Source organism: Trichoderma breve, chromosome 1, assembly GCF_028502605.1.
Source record: "Trichoderma breve strain T069 chromosome 1, whole genome shotgun sequence".
NCBI classification, from domain to species: Eukaryota; Fungi; Ascomycota; class Sordariomycetes; order Hypocreales; family Hypocreaceae; genus Trichoderma; species Trichoderma breve.
The window spans coordinates 1504523-1520078 of NC_079232.1; the positions used below are offsets into that span (position 1 = coordinate 1504523).

A 15556-nucleotide genomic window follows, 5' to 3' on the forward strand; every position below is an offset into this window, starting at 1 on the left:
TGCACATCCTCGCTTCCCAAGGCCTTCGCCTGCTGGAGACGTTCCATTCCCCCCCGACAGCTGCGTCTTTCCCTATGCTCCAACCCACATAGAACATACCGTACCAATCGACCATGAGTAAAATAACTTTTGATTGCCGACCCTCCCCAAAAATTCTTTTACACAAACCCCCCCAATTGAGACCTGAGTGAACTGCGAGAGTCAACATGCATTAATCGGTCCCCTGTCCCACCGAGTCCTCCAGAGAATACCTTTAACTCTATGGTGTAACTGTTTGTGGAATGCCATGGAAATGTTAACGCAGTGCAGGGTGGTATCTAAAGAAGCTATCCATAATAGTGCGGACTCCCTTTTTTAATAATTTTTTTCTTGCTAAGTTTGTTGGCTGCTTCTGTGATATTAAGCATCTAACGTATCTGTCGTATTAAAATGGCCGGGCGTTGATGTAGTCTTGAGCTTTTGACCAGGCAGACTTCTCATTTGCTGGGAGAGAGGCATCGTTTAGCGTCTGCACGCCCTGGTTGAGGGCGCTGACAAAGTCAATGGCAGTTCGCAAATCTTCCGGGAATGCCTCCGCTAGGGGAATAAAAGTCTGCTGGAATGCTTCCAGCCGAGCGGCTCGTGCCTCCTTGTCGGATCCGGCTTCCTCATCGTCAAAGAAGGTCAGAGCCGCGATACCAAGTCCGATATCTGGTTCTTGCCAGAAGGGTAACCTGTCTAATGTCAGCTACTAGGAACGAAATATTAAGAGGGAGGATCGCTCGCACTTTTGACTGATTTCTAGCTGATCAGTCCTGTCTCTGTTACACTGTCCATACAAGAACATGGATGCAACAATCGCTTCAATCAAGTCACGGTCGGCCTCGCGTACCGTCGTGGACAGTGCCCGGAATCCCAATAAACTCTTGTTCAATGCTCCGGTGTAACCAAACGCTTGATGCCGCAGCTTAAGCAATGAGGCACATTGGCTAATGAGGATGACACATGACTTGTCCTCGTTTGTTCCTTTTCGAGGCATGCCGGGCGCACCTTCGCGGTACTTGCCGCTCAACAGTCCGAATCGCAACAGTTCAAACGCCAACAGAGCAGCCTCTTCCACAAAGGGCACTCTATCCTCCATAGCGTCTCTGATAGCAATAAGAGTGGTCGCCAAAGCATTTCCCCACTTGGTCAGCTTGTGCGAATCATCAACGTATCCCCTGAGATGGAGGAAGCGCCAGATGACGACGGATGCCACTATGTTAGTGCTGTCGATGCCTTTGATAAGTTTTTCCTTGGGAAAAGTCTTGTCAACGAAGTCCTGGTTCGCGAGTGCAAGCACTTCCAGATACACCGGGCCAGCAAAGTCTGCAGGGAAGAAACGGCGGAGGTCTTGCTCTTTAACGTCCCAGGTGTCCACCAATGTCGAAGGTAGCGGTCGCATAGAGTTGTGATTCATAGTGTGCCTGTACTTCGGGTCGAACCAAACCTTCAGGGTGATGTCCTTGTGCGCGATTGCTCGGTGGACTCGGGGTATAACGAGACTGAGCGCCTGTTCTTTGATTGGGAGGATTTGATTGGTAACAAGTTGCTTGTATTCCTCCGAAGCAGTACCGTCCAAAGTTGGCAGAATGATAATCTGTCCGTGTGCTATAGCGTTCAGGATACGAGGCCCAATCAGTCCAGTATTGAGATAGTGAAGCAATTCTGGGGGCATCCGAAGGCCAAGATATTCGTGGCTGTCTTTAGTGAGCCGCTCATAATCGTTGACTTTGATTTCGCCACTCTCGGAAATGTAGATGAAATGTTGGGCCGCCATTCTGGCTTTGCGGTACTTGTCCAACCAGTTGGGATCATGAGCCTGCAAAATATCGTTGAACGATGCGCAGGCATTAGCCACAGTCTTCTCTGAAGTCCGCAGGATGTTGACAGCATCCATAATGGTGTACGGATTCGGATACATGGCTGTGTCTTGCAATGGGGGAAACGGAGGGAGGAACGAGGTTCCCGTCATGAGCATGGCGTCGACAAACATGGGCTCGCCAACTCCGAGGGTACGCATGACCCTCTTCTTTGAGATGGCGGTCACTGTTCCAGCGTCCCAGTCCATGTTTCGAATGACAGAGTCCTGAACAGGGTAGAGAAGCAGTTCTTGGGGGCCCATGACACCAGCGCATTGATCTGTGTCGATCATCTCAAAGTAGGCCAGCTTTCTTATCGTCAGACATGGTCATGCGGTACAAAGGGGACGAAGGGAAGCGAACCTGACCACAAGCGTTGAAAGGAGGCACCAAAAAGTGCAGCCCCCTCTCTTTCAAGATGGCTTGTAAAAGAGGGTAAAGATTCTGAAGCTGATAGGCACCTTTTCGCAGTGTGATTAGCGAATCCATCCCTGATACAGACAAACATGAGAATCTTGTCTGGGGTAGGATGGACATACCTGGGTTAGCTCCAAACGCAGTGACAGCTTGCTCGGCCTCGGTCTGCGAATACAACTCCCATGCTTCATCCGTCTTCTGGTTCGCAGCTCTGCCCCGCTTAAGAGCAATTTCATCCTGTCCTATGATGGATTGGCCGTCGAAGATGAAGAAGGGGATAATTCGATGCTTGTCCCAAAGATCTAGATTTTGCCGAATATTACTCTGAAAGCCGGTCAACCCGCCGAGCGCAGTAAGCAGGGGCTCGTGGGAAGGCTGGTTGTCCAGGAGAAGACTCAGGTAATAAGAAGCATCGACGGCAATGGCGCAATCTTCAAGCTCGGCAATGTCATAGGTGCTGATCAGCGGGTAGTTAGCATACTCTGTTCGGTTGCGTATAGTGAAAGCAAGCGTACTTAGCCTGGGCATTGATCCAGGAATCCTCCACAAGGACTATGGCACGAATTAGCTTGTGTGATTATGCCACATGTTTATCAGTAGCGAAAATGCATGGGCATGGGCATGAGGCTCCCAATGCAACAACGTCCCGAAGTAAGCGTTGAAGCACTGCTCTTGAAAAAGGCCACCAACTTGCCAATTGGGAGGCAAGCAGCATCGAATAGCAAAATAGGCATCATCTGCTGCTATAGCATGTCATATAGGCCCATGGCGACGACCCGAAGAGTGGCCGGACCAGACCTATGGCCCATGACAATGTAGCGCAACAAGAGTCACGCGCAGACGACACATTTGCTTCGCCGAGCTCAGAGCCGGCCGTGCAGAGATGAAGAAAGGACTCACAAGGCATCTCGAGCAAGCCTCCTCGAATCAAACAGGTATATGACTATCGGCTTCGCTATGCGACTCGGAACGGCGGGGGTGGAATGGAGTGTTTCAAGACGAGGCTGAAAACCCGCGGCTGTCAGACGAAGAGAGACAGGGAAGAGAGCGAGAGGTCGACGATGCAGGCGGAATTGGGAGGATGGATCGGCTTGGTCGACGAGGAAGAGCTTCTGGGTTGGCCGGGATACGAATCGAAGGAAAGAAAGCTTGTCTTTGCCAGTGCGCACCGAGAGTTGGAAAGAGAAGAAGAAAAAAATAAAACAGGACAGGCTCGTTGGAAGACACAAGACAGCACGCAGACGCCGTGTACGAAAGGCTGCGGCAAACGCTTGGGCAAGGCTCGCTTTCCCGTGGCAAGACAAACAACTTGCAAACAGACAAACGTCCCCAGCAGCCGCACCCAAGAGGAAGTTGATGGAGAGGTTCAGTTCAGCCCTGCGCGGGTAAGCAGCAGCTGGCGAGGAAATCTGAAGCGAGTCAATAAGGTACAAGTAGTGGACAGGACAGGTACAGTGCGGTCGCTGCACGGTGGAGATGCAAAGGTAAGCAAGCGCACACGGCAGAGGGAGGTTTGGCTTTGGTTTGCTTTGCATCCAATTGATGCTCTTTGGGGTTTGGGGGGTTCTAAACAGTTTCCCCTAGACTGGATGGTCCAGCGGTGTGGCGCCCAACAGGGCCAGAGTGTGGCTTAGCATGTGTGTTCTGTCAACCCGTAACATATGTGCGGGTGGCTGGTGGGCACAACACAGCACAGCAAAGTGGGCTGCATCTTGACTGACAGTCTCTTTCTCATCTCATGATCTGGGGCTACCTCGGCTGCTAAGAGCACAACCACCACGTTGGATGTATTACTGATGTTTGTCTATTTCGCCTTTTAGTACCTATTAGAGATCAAGGGCCACCATCCCTCTTACTTACAGTACGCCTACCGCCTACCACACAGGAGCTATTACAACATATTACAAGCTCCCCCCCAAACTAGCGGCAAGCTCCAAGCTTCCATCGACCCCGCCACAGTAAACTCACAGCCCTGTTCCAAGCGCATAGCGGGGTGTCCCAATCCAGCTATCGCAGCGATCCCGGAACGTCAAGGGACTGCTAGCTGTAATACTTTGACGCTATGTGCCGTCCCAGATAAGGGCATTTAGTAGTTAATAGATCGTAAGACGATATCGCTGACTGACTCTTCTCCATCAATTCCCTCCTGCAACTCCAGCATCCAGTTTTACACTCCAAGTGAAAGAAAAGGAAAAAGCCATGGCTGCTGCTGCTACTGCAAACATCCCCATCATCGACATCTCCGGTGACCAGGATGTCGTCGCCAAGCAGCTGGTCGACGCTGCTCACGAGCACGGCTTCATTTACATAAGAAATCTCGGAGCCGATATATCTGCTAGCAGCATTGATGGGGCTTTTGCACTGGTAACACTCTTCTGAAGCCGCCATTTCTTTTCTTCATTCATCATCTGACGTTGGGTGCCGTGTTTAGTCTCGGAAGCTGTTCGATGCTCCTCTCGCAGAGAAGCAGGCGTGCACTATTCAGACAAATAACCGCGGCTGGTCTGGCATGCACTCGGAGACTCTAGACCCCAAAACCCAAAAGGTAATTTCTTCTTAAATCCTACACCTCTAATGGGTGACTGGCTAACGCTCTCTACAGGTCGGAGACTTCAAAGAGTAAGCATCGTTTAAGCCCCGGGATGCGTTAAATATACCCATGTAAACAACATAAACTCACCATGTAAAGGGCCTTCAACTTTGGCGAATTCATCGATGGGAAAGCCCAGCAGCCCCTCCCGCCCACCATCGCCGCCGACGAGCCTCAGGTCAGCGCATTTGCAGACTCGTGCCACAAACTCTGCCGGAAGCTCCTCCACCTGCTCGGAATCGGCCTCGATGTAAGTCGCTCTCGCTTTTTGATGTTGATATCTCACCCAAAGCGAACTCATTGAATCATCTAACCTTATTACGAATGCCTGCTAGGTTGGCGATTTCTTCTCCTCAGCACACAGCACCAATGGCGAATCCAGCTCCATCTTGCGGCTCCTCCGCTACCCGCCACCTGACCAGGCCTCTCACTCCAGCGACGACATCCGTGCCGGCGCGCACTCTGACTACGGCTCCGTCACGCTGCTCTTCCGGCTGAAAGGTCAGGCAGGACTGGAATTACAAAAGAAAGACGGCTCTTGGGCCCCTGTCCCGGTCTGCCCTCCCGGCTCAGAGAACGATCCCAGCCCTCCTATTCTGATCAACATTGGAGACCTGCTTTCTTACTGGACCAACGGACTGTTCAGAAGCACCGTCCACAGGGTGGTCTTCCCATCTGATAATGCAGCAAGCAAGGTAGAGGGCGAGACTAGCGCCGGACCGCGTTACTCGATTGCTTTCTTCTGTCATCCTGCAGGATCGGTGGCGTTGGAGCCTGTGCCTAGTGAAAGAGTGAGGAACTTTATTCCGGATGAGAGTGCGCCAAATGAGAACCCATATGCTGAGAGGAAGGTAATGACGGCGAATGAGCATCTTTTCATGAGATTAAAGGCTAGCTACGGTACTTTGTACGATGATGAAAAGAAGCCGTGAGGCCCATTGTCTAATTAAGAATTATATAAAGATGGTATTTACATCATGTTCACGTGGTCTTAAACCAACCCTGAATACCAACGCCGCCACGGATCATGGAATCCATCGTAATATTTCTTCGTAGTCTCTGCGTCCTCATAAATGGCGAGATGGTTGAGCACCCTCCAGTCAAATACGCTTATCCACTCCCGTCTCTCTTCTGGGATATTTTCACGGATGTCCTCTAGTTTAGACAGCAGCGCCTTCGTCTCTTGTTCCTTCTCTACCGTATCAACAAACAGAATCTTGTTACGACCTGTTTGGCTGTCTAGTGGCTGAGAACTATCGATTGTATCATCTCTGATCCAGGTTTCGGCATCTCGGATAATGTTTGATAATCCGTGTTCTCGAAACAACGGTTCAACCCCATCGATTTTTCGAAAATAGGACGGTAGCAGAACAAGTCGATTTACTAGTTGGCATTCAAGACCGGCATATTGACAGATGGTCTTAGTTTGGCCAGGGCTTTGCTCTGAAGGTCTCCGTTCCTGTCCAACATCGCAACTGTGCTGTTCATGGCTGCTGCGGACAGGGGTTAGTGGCTGGGTTGCGTCATCACTGTCAGTCTCATCCTCATCATCGCTATCAGGTATGACGATGGCGCTATCATTCAACGGCAAATGGGAAGATGACAGCTCCGCTGATTGCATCGCAGTGTGCTCCTGTCTGCCAGTGTCCGTCTCTTTTGCTTGAGGCTGCTTAAAGTGAGGGGAGGCGTTCAAATCTTCGTTGTCAGATTGGCAGACAGTCAAAGGGAACTCCGATTTCTGGGGCTTCTGTGTAGAGTTGCCATCTATCTCTCCCAGTGGACGTCGTATGGGGGATTCGGATACAGGTTTGCGATCTGGAACTGTTGATTCGGGCTCATCATCTCTAGAAGATTGACGGCGTTTCTTTGGTGGAGAAAACAAGGCCGATGCAAAAGTAATGCGCTTCCTTTTATGATCAAGGTTGGGGGTTGTTTTCGATAGATGTGTTGTGGGAGATGGCTGTGATGCAGCAAGTCTGTGGGACTCGGATACCGGGGCACCCAGCAACTCAAGGGATCGTTCTAGAGAGCTCCCAGTAACATGTCTGGCCAGAGGCAGAGAGCCTGAGGAATTGTGAGAGGCTCGTCGCGGTGATGGTGTTGGCATCGTTGTTGCTGTCAACTGCGTAGCGGCGTCAACAGCCACTCCTCTTGGATCGGCTTGCTCTAATTTTGCGATCCATGAAAGATTGTCCTGACTATCTTCTAGTTCATGCGCTGATGTGGCGCGCTCTGCAATTTCTTGTAGCTCAGTAAATGAGAGCACATCGGAGAAATCTCGATCGAAATGGATCTTTGCAACGGACGGGAATCGCAAGCTCCACCAGTTTGTGTCGCCTGCTTTGTCAAAGCTGAAGCATCTCATGTCGAAAACGGGAGGATTTGTAAATGCCACAGTCATCGGCGTCGGCTGAGCCCCGGCAGCAGCTTTCAGTTTAGTTTCGACGTTTTCTCCAACTGGTACCGGCTTTGGATTCGTGAACGATGAGAATGACTTGAGCATAGCCTCATTTAGCTCAACAACGTTGACAACAGTAAACTCTGGCCTCGCATTCCATCTTTTGACTTCCTCTCTGTTGTCAATGCAGCCAACATAGAAATGAGTCCACTTGAGGTTCTCAATATTGTAGGACCTCGCTTTGGCGGCATTGAATCCAGCACCAACCACAGCGAAATCGCCAACCTCTCCAAAGCGGCCGATGTAGTCTTTCTTGAGCTTAATGCAGTGGTTTGTAAACGGTGTTCCATCGCTCGAAAAGTTGAAATAAGGCTGGTCTGATTTTAATACCAATCCCTCGCCCCTCTCTGTAATGACTTTGGCGAATGCATTCCGCAGCGCCGAGACCGCCATGGGATGACTAGTGTTGATAATTTGCCTTTGTATGAGTTCCGCTTGTCCCTTATCACAACGAACTAGTTTCTCGAGTAGCTTGAATCTTTCTGAGTGCCGAACATTTAACAAAGACTGGCCATCGAGAAGCAAAATATCGTAGTACACTATCATTAAGTGCTCATGAGGCCTCGGGCTGGTCAAGTTAGGATGCTATATCTTATCATCGCAAGCAGGGGCTTGCTTACGGTGAGTCCTGGCCTGTGTTCATAAATCGACCACGACGGGCGACGTGCTTTCGAATATGATGAAAGGGTAGGATTTTCTTTTGCTATATGTAGGAGTCAGCTAATGCAAATTCATACTCTCGTTATAGACGGCGGCCTACCGATTCGCTGAAAACAGCCAATTCTCCTTCCAGGATGCACTCAGTTTTGATATTGCATCCAGCCTTTCCTATTCCCAATGAACCAATGATGATCCTTTCCCAATCGTTAGCTTTTTTCGATTTGACAGCACATTTCTTTCATGAGTAATTACCCGATTAATCGCTCTCTATCTTCGGTGCTGTCTTTTCCACTCTTGGAAAAGATTTGAATGCCGCGCCTACCCTTGCTAACATCAACGTGGATCTGGCAGTATTCTCCATCCACTTTTGCTTCGACGCTCATTACACCACCCTTGCACATGTTGATGCAATGCTTCATGCTTCGAGCTTTAAACCATTGTTGCCTCCCAACTTTGACGGATAGTTGTGGTTTGATTGACGATAATCGCTCCCGCTCAATGCATGATTTATCAGGGTATAGAGAGCGCGTTTCTCTCCTCAGCCGTTGCATGGTCTCGATGGCGATTGTAAAGTCTTCACGAATTTTCAAAATTGATGGCAGAAGAGGATCGCACAAGCGATAAACTTCATATGCATCAAACACCAGTGGTTGAAAGTCTTTCAGAACCAACCGTGTGAACCATTTCGCTTCTTTCGCAGTCAGTCGTCTATAGACGGCTTCCAAGCCACTCCGAGCCGGCGGTTTGGCAATGGTTGCCTCTGAAACCCGTATAGATGGCGAGCTCCATCTTACTTGGGCTGCAATGGAATGCAAAGCCTCGTCAATTTCTTCAGCAGTGACTTGAAGTCTCTCTGGAAGAGTTGGGTTCGGCTAGAGGCGAGTCAGATGCCACTCCATTTACGATGGTAGGAGTATAGCTTACAGTAACAGTCAAGATACGCTCTACACAATCGGCAAGATCCAATCCAAGACCCGGTTGTTTATAAACCGAAAGTTCTTTGAGACGGGACGAACCAAGCATCAAGCCACGTCCGATGACGCGCTCAAGGCTGTTTGCTTGTATGCAATACACCCTGTCCGTCCTCTTTTCAGGGAGTAATGTGGACAGTAGAGCTGCAAGGTTTGTGTCTGGTGCATCGATAAGGTTGCGATGCTGAGAACACCATGCAATAAGTGCCGAGGTGCTAGACTTTCGCGCTTTTGCTAGTACGTAGGATGCCTCCAACAGATCGCAGACGTGGGAAAAAGGGAAGGGCATTTCAGCTTGGTATGACCGTACGACATTTCACAACATGTTTTGCTTTCCTGATGCACGGATATATAGACAGACAACTCAACGTAGGAGAGTCACCTAACTGCTCAGATCTCAGCTACTATGGTGCCCACGATCTGAGCAGTAGCTAGGTACCGGATAGTTTCTCGTGAGAACGTTGAACGAGATGGCGAGGCTGGATCGGCAAGGCTGTGAGACAAGATTCATCAGCTCTGGAACTTATACGCCCCAGCTCAGTGAAGGGAGATGCCCTGTGATCATGCCCTGCAGATGGAAAGAAGCGCTTGTGGCAGCGCGATAGGACATGAGCAGCCGGGCTGGCGGAAATGGGTGTGAAATCTCCACTCACATCAAAAACACAGCCAAAAGCTTGACATGGATCTCTGGGCACGCGACGCGAGATGGACGGGAAGTCACATGAACAGGCTGCACGTGCAACGGGCTGCAGCCCTCCGGAGAGCGGATGGTGGAGAAGGGCAGAAAGTTTGTCGGCCATGAACGATACAAGTCACAAACTCAACTTCAAGTTAGTAGCAGAAGGGCATGATTATTGCAGGACACGCAAGGAAAGGCATGCGAAACACGGCCGCGCCGCTTGTCCAGGTGTCGAGATATTGCGCGGAAATTTGAGGTCGGTTCGGTTCTGGCGAGCACAGTACCAATGTACAAGGCCAACAAATATGCGGCCACTGGGCGGCGCAGGCAGGATGTCGGTACTCGTAAGAGGCCGAGTGCTTGTATGAGTACTGAGTACGGCGCCAACAGCACGTACCACATCTGCAGCGCCAGGCGGCAACGACCAGCGCTAGCCGTAGAGCCGGTACGCGATCGCTGGTACTGCTACTTCCATGGATCCATGGATGTTTGTTGTGCCCCAGCCATCAGCTGCTGTCATTGAAAGCATGGAAGCTTCGAAGTTAAGGCATTGAAAGCTGTAAGCCGCCAGCCCCCAACAAGCTCAGTGAGCATAATTGTGAGATATTGCCCGCTAGCTAGACTAGCACGTAGTGGTACAAGCACCCAGTGTAGGATGTACGTAGCTGCACCCCCACTCGCTCTCCGCCGAGCCCCTGAAGAGCGACCAAGCGATCCACTGGAGATGCGCAGCTGTTTGGGCGGGTTTGGCGGCTTCGGGTTCCAGCGTGCAAGTCAGTTGACTGCCTCCGCAAGGGAGCCCAAGAGGCAAACGCATGTCTGACCTCGTACGAGCAACAAGTGGTTATAACTGCGTCATGCTCGTTGAAACGGAGGTCACGGTTGATACATATACATCTGACTGCCTGGTGCTAAGCTGTTTTACAACTTTTTCCGCCTGTACAACCTCGCCTGTTATTGGTATCATCACCGGTACGACGAAGCTCAACAACATCAATAATAGCACATACGAACTCAACTCTGCTGCTTCAGGCATCACCCACTCACTGCCAGCACACCACACACACACCACTCACTCGCGCCCACTTACCCAACGAGTGCTGTACACTGAGTGGTCGGTTTCGATTTGAGACAAAATTGACATTCTCTATTCCCCCTCTTGAAGCGAAGAGGGGACCAGCGGATCTCAGCGTCAACAAAACAGCAAGGGAAAACGAAGCCCGCCCCCTCTTTCGGGCCTCCATCCAAACCTTTTTTGCCGGGCTGTTTGTTGTTGTTGCTCAGTTCTCGTCGGGCTGCATCTGCATCTCCATCCCCATCTGCATATAACATCGCCCACCGCCTCATTTGCTGGTACCGGGACTAGAACCACAAGCACGCCAGCCTAGCTCCAGAACATTCGCCTCTGTTGACAAAAGGCTCGTCGCCCCCTGTCGTGTCCCCGGGCAACTTCTGGGTAAGGCGACCCCGGCCGCGCTCCCTCTGTCCAATAACCGCCCTGCGCTGAAACGAAACGGAGTCGTCGCATCTGCCCCAAGGACTGCACAAGCCTGGCCTGGGCTCCGCAGCCGGTGCTATTATGAGAGCGGGAGCGTCCGATTTTCCTTCTCCTTATCAGCATCGGCTGTCCCATGAGCGGCCTGCACTTTGGAATTTGCATCGTCGACAGCAGTGCTCGCCCTCTCCTCGATGACTACGAGCTGCTAAGCCAGGACCACCAAAGAGCGCTCCTTGTTCGAGTAGCAGTCGTCTCCGTTCACTTTCGGCGCCTCAGGGCCCCAGCCACTCATTTGCACTCTGAAAAACGCCGTCCAGTTGACGGCAGCCACTCTCTATCACCTGTAATCGTCCTGTCTTTACGAGCCCGCATCAATCTACCGAGATACCTGGATATGGCCTCGCAGCAACAAGAGATTCGTCTTCGCTCGTCGGCGGCGGGAAGCCCTGTGACCGATACCAGCAGCATCGCCAGGACCGCCACCTTCGCTTCCTCCTCCTCCTCTTCCCCTGGAATCTCACGATCGCACAGTGCGTCTAGTACCTCATCCACCTTTGACGACTCTCAAGCGATGCCTCCACCGCCTCTTCCCCGGAGCGACTCCTTCACTCGAGGCCGTTCACGTGCATCCCCTTCCGTCTCGCGGCACAAGAACCGCCTCTCGCTTACCCTTCCCGTTGCCATGTCGTTTGACGGCCCGAGGCTGGCCGACTCGCCGGCGATCTTGTCCGCGTCAGCCATGATGGTCTCGTCGGTTCCTCAAACGCCATTGGAGACTCCTGCTTCTGTTGCTACCTCTCCATCGAATGCAAACGAGTTCATAATCGCAATTGCGGCGCAGGAGCGGAGAGTCTTGGAGCTCAAAGAGGAACTTGCACAGGCCGAGACGGAATTGGCACGGCTAAAGAAGCAATGGGCATCGGAAGAAGTCTACCGCAAACGAAGCAACAGCCACAGAACCGATCCCTTTGGAATCTCACAGGCTAGCATCGATGATGATGCTTTGGTGGCATCACGGCGCAGCGTCGAATTGGATCGTCGGAAGCACATTCTCCAAGGCCAAACCACTCCTGCTCAGGCCCGCCGCAAGGTTATTCGTGGCGGACATGCCCGCACTCTATCCCTTCTCTCTCCCGTACGGACAGAGAGCGTATTCTCCCTCAATGAAGTTACACAAGCAGATCCAATCGCCCTCCCATCGGTAGAACAGAGAATGGCCCAGCTCACCGACCCGACCCTGGCAAAGCGATCATCCTGGCAACCCCGGTCCCAGCAGCAAAGCATGGCGTCTGTCGTCGGCGTCGCATCCGTTGTCGAAGACTTTAAGCTAGGATTCCGAGCCTTCGTAGAGGACATTCGCCAGATTACCGTCGGAGATGAACCGGTTACCGGCCAGCCGCAGAGACCAATATCGACCTCCATCGCCAATGCTCGTGAGCAAGATACGAGTAAGCCGAACCATGCCACCACCCACACTAGGACCAGCAGTAATGAAGGTTCCAGTACGGCCGCGTCGACCACATCCCAAGCTAACAGAACCCCCGAGCTGAAGCCAAAGAACGGGACTGGGAAAGGGAACAACAAATTCTCCTGGACACCGCTTGGTTTCGACTCTGTTGACGATACTGACTGGTCCAACTGGGATTCCCCCGTCTCCACCAAGTCTGCCCGCTGGAGTGGTTCTACCATTAATAGCAGTGGCATTGATGACATTCCCGAGAAGGAGGATGAAGAAGATACCAAGCCGTAAGGATTATGTCTTGTTTCATGAAGCTGTCTGTGCATGAGTGGAGCGACTGATACTCAAACCTGCGATCTTTTTAGGGCGAGGAAAGCCGATGCATCACTTCTTTCTCCGACGCTTGAGGACCTATTTCCTAGCGTTGTTCATCATCTATCCCCGAGCAACCTCAAGAGGACGGCCAACAATCTGATGGACGAATGGGAAAAGTCACTGGTGGCTCCCCAGCCCCGAAACAACAAGGAAACTGCCACCGCATAGAGCAGGCTCATGAGCGGCCTTGGTTATTTTCCTTTTATTTTATCTTATATAAGTAAACCCCGGCACCAAGCGAGTGCACGACGAACTCAACCAAAGACACATAAAGTTCGGATCGAGGAGATTCTTCAAAAACAACAATGAGAGCACGGCCATGAGCAGCCGCAGAGATATCTGGTACATCTTACGACAATAGTTTGGAATGATTTGGATGAAAGAACATCAAAGAGATGGTACCGCAAGATTAAGATTTTTATAGAGTTTGTATGGGAGCATGCCTGTTTGTCCTTGATGTTTTTTTTTTCTTGCCTTGGCTTTTGCTTATAGCTATCTTCTTCTACTACTACTTCTACGCAAAAGCTGGCTATCCGTTATATTGGATCAGGATTATCGGGATAACGATGGCAATGAAAACATGACGCATTATGAGAGAGTAATTTGCAAAATAAAAAAAGAAAGAATTCCAAACAACATGTGCTCGTATTATTATCGCGTGTTCAGCAAGTATAACAAATCGAATGATATGTCTGCCTTGATTCCTTAGACGCATCCCATGAGGGCCGTGGAGAGCTACAGGAGTGTGTAACATGCTCTTCTATTCTGTTATATATAAAAGTAAAAATTGTATATGAATATCCCTCCTCTTTCTTTTCATCTCTCCCCTTCCATCAACACAAATCATCACCATCACTTCCCCTTCTTCTTATCCTTCTCCTTCCCACCCCCATCCCCCAACCCAGCCCTCACAAGCCCATCCCTCGCCACGCTATTAATCAAAGCAAACCTCCTCGGCCCAAGCTTCACGCCCCCATACCACCTCGTAACCACAACCATCGCATCCCAAACCTCCATCAACTGCAGCAAATGCAACAATCTCCCACCAGCAGCATCTTCGCCGTCATCGTCGCAGTCGGAATAGCTCGTGCCTCCTGGTCCGCGTATCCTCCACGCCGTGATGTTGTGCGTCGCCGAGCGGATGCGCCGATCAGACCAGAGCAGGTGCTGCAGAAAGAGCTTCGCTTCTGCTGGTGACGTGACTTTTGCAACGTGAGCCACAAACGTCGATTTGTTCTCTACTACGACTTCTGATAGAGTCCATGGGGGAGGCGTCATGGTTGCGAAATCCGTCTGTTCGGCGTCCACTGCGCGCTCTCCCCGATCTGCATTCGCCCCTTCGGCATCGTCAGCGTCGTCCCCTTCTTGTTGCTGAAGCAACTCCTCCCTTTCCCTCTCCTCTTCCATCCTTCTCACAAATTCTTCCACTGCATCGAACAGACACACGCTTCCCGGCTGGAATACCGTCCCTAGGGCTTCCCTAAATACACCCAGGTCCCTTGCGCCCGCGCCTCTTCTCCCTCCGGAACTGTGCTGCGTGCCTAATACCGCCGGAGGCTCAGCTGGATATGTATGTGGAAACTGTAGCCGCAGTGAAGAGGCTTCATCGCCGGGCAGCTGTAATATATATGTTGTAGATGAGGATGCCGGGCTCTCATCTTGGTCTTCGGAGGGGACGAGACAGCCCTCGCCGTAGATTGAGTTGAGAGCTTCTACCTCATCACGGAGGTCTTCGGACATTATTTCAGGAAAGGGAAAAGCAGTATTAAGTGATATTTTATGCTCTATTCTTCAGGCCAGTCACTCTCCCTCAAGAGGATATGAGTTGATATTCGTCCAATTAGCTGCTGGTTTGATGTATGATTTTCGCACAGTGCTGTCGCTAAACTTTACACATCAGTCGCACTGTATCCGTGAAGAGGTCACAGAGCTGATTCATTTATTGGTGGGAAATGCTAGCCATCACCCCAAATCTGCTATCCAGCATCCCATGTCACAAATCTTTAACTATAGAAGTGATAGGTGGGTAAAAGGTAATACCAGAAACTACGTATAGAGAAATATAGCTATAGTAGCAGATACTAGAAACATGTAGCAATAGTAGCAGATACTAGAAATGAATAGCTATAGTAGCATATACTAGAAACATATAGCTATAGAAGCAGATACTGCTAAATAGGTTGGAATATCAATCATAGCAGAAAGTAGTGATAGTAGCAGATACTTAAAGAACCGCTTAATAGGTACTGTGGCTATTTTGGAAGTGAGGAAATAAAAGGCTTCCCTCTACATTCTGTTCTGGCCCATGAACCTCATGCAATGGCTGGGGTGCTGGAGAACAGAGTTGGGATGCTGCTAATATTTCCCCATGCTGATGGGCATTTTAACGAAGCCATAGGGCAAAACGGTGCTTGAATTAAACGAAAAGTAATATTGACATTGAGCTGGTACAATATTAAGCGGCGTCTCAAAGTCTCTTGGCCGTCTTCTACCATCCTCATTCCTGAGTTACCACATTGCTCCAAGGTCTCAGCACTGCAACGTACATATACATGCGCGCAACCACATC

The 15556-nt window shown here is 50.7% G+C and overlaps 5 protein-coding genes across 5 annotated transcripts; 2 read left to right on the top strand and 3 right to left on the bottom strand.

Annotated features, from left to right (window-relative positions):
• Nucleotides 1-424: 424 nt before the first annotated feature.
• Nucleotides 425-3204, bottom strand: T069G_00492 (temperature dependent protein affecting m2 dsRNA replication domain-containing protein; the record flags this gene model as incomplete). The annotated part of the gene is made up of 6 exons (XM_056167702.1): nt 425-713; nt 768-2188; nt 2244-2341; nt 2420-2754; nt 2813-2849; nt 3198-3204. The coding sequence occupies 6 exons, from the start codon at nt 3202-3204 to the stop codon at nt 425-427; spliced, it is 2187 nt and encodes a 728-aa protein (XP_056033018.1).
• Nucleotides 3205-4496: 1292 nt separating this feature from the next.
• Nucleotides 4497-5819, top strand: T069G_00493 (2OG-Fe(II) oxygenase superfamily domain-containing protein; the record flags this gene model as incomplete). The annotated part of the gene is made up of 5 exons (XM_056167703.1): nt 4497-4661; nt 4729-4842; nt 4900-4916; nt 4987-5137; nt 5223-5819. The coding sequence occupies 5 exons, from the start codon at nt 4497-4499 to the stop codon at nt 5817-5819; spliced, it is 1044 nt and encodes a 347-aa protein (XP_056033019.1).
• A 59-nt stretch (nt 5820-5878) lies between these two features.
• T069G_00494 (ATP dependent DNA ligase domain-containing protein) lies at nt 5879-9265 on the bottom strand (the record flags this gene model as incomplete). The annotated part of the gene is made up of 6 exons (XM_056167704.1): nt 5879-7913; nt 7966-8048; nt 8106-8199; nt 8258-8397; nt 8458-8877; nt 8930-9265. 6 exons carry the CDS (start codon nt 9263-9265, stop codon nt 5879-5881), a joined length of 3108 nt encoding a protein of 1035 aa, XP_056033020.1.
• Nucleotides 9266-11286: 2021 nt separating this feature from the next.
• Nucleotides 11287-13155, top strand: T069G_00495 (uncharacterized protein; the record flags this gene model as incomplete). Its single annotated transcript, XM_056167705.1, has 2 exons — nt 11287-12899; nt 12978-13155. The coding sequence occupies 2 exons, from the start codon at nt 11287-11289 to the stop codon at nt 13153-13155; spliced, it is 1791 nt and encodes a 596-aa protein (XP_056033021.1).
• Nucleotides 13156-13839: 684 nt separating this feature from the next.
• T069G_00496 (RWD domain-containing protein) lies at nt 13840-14727 on the bottom strand (the record flags this gene model as incomplete). Its single annotated transcript, XM_056167706.1, has 1 exon — nt 13840-14727. One exon carries the CDS (start codon nt 14725-14727, stop codon nt 13840-13842), a length of 888 nt encoding a protein of 295 aa, XP_056033022.1.
• Nucleotides 14728-15556: the final 829 nt, after the last annotated feature.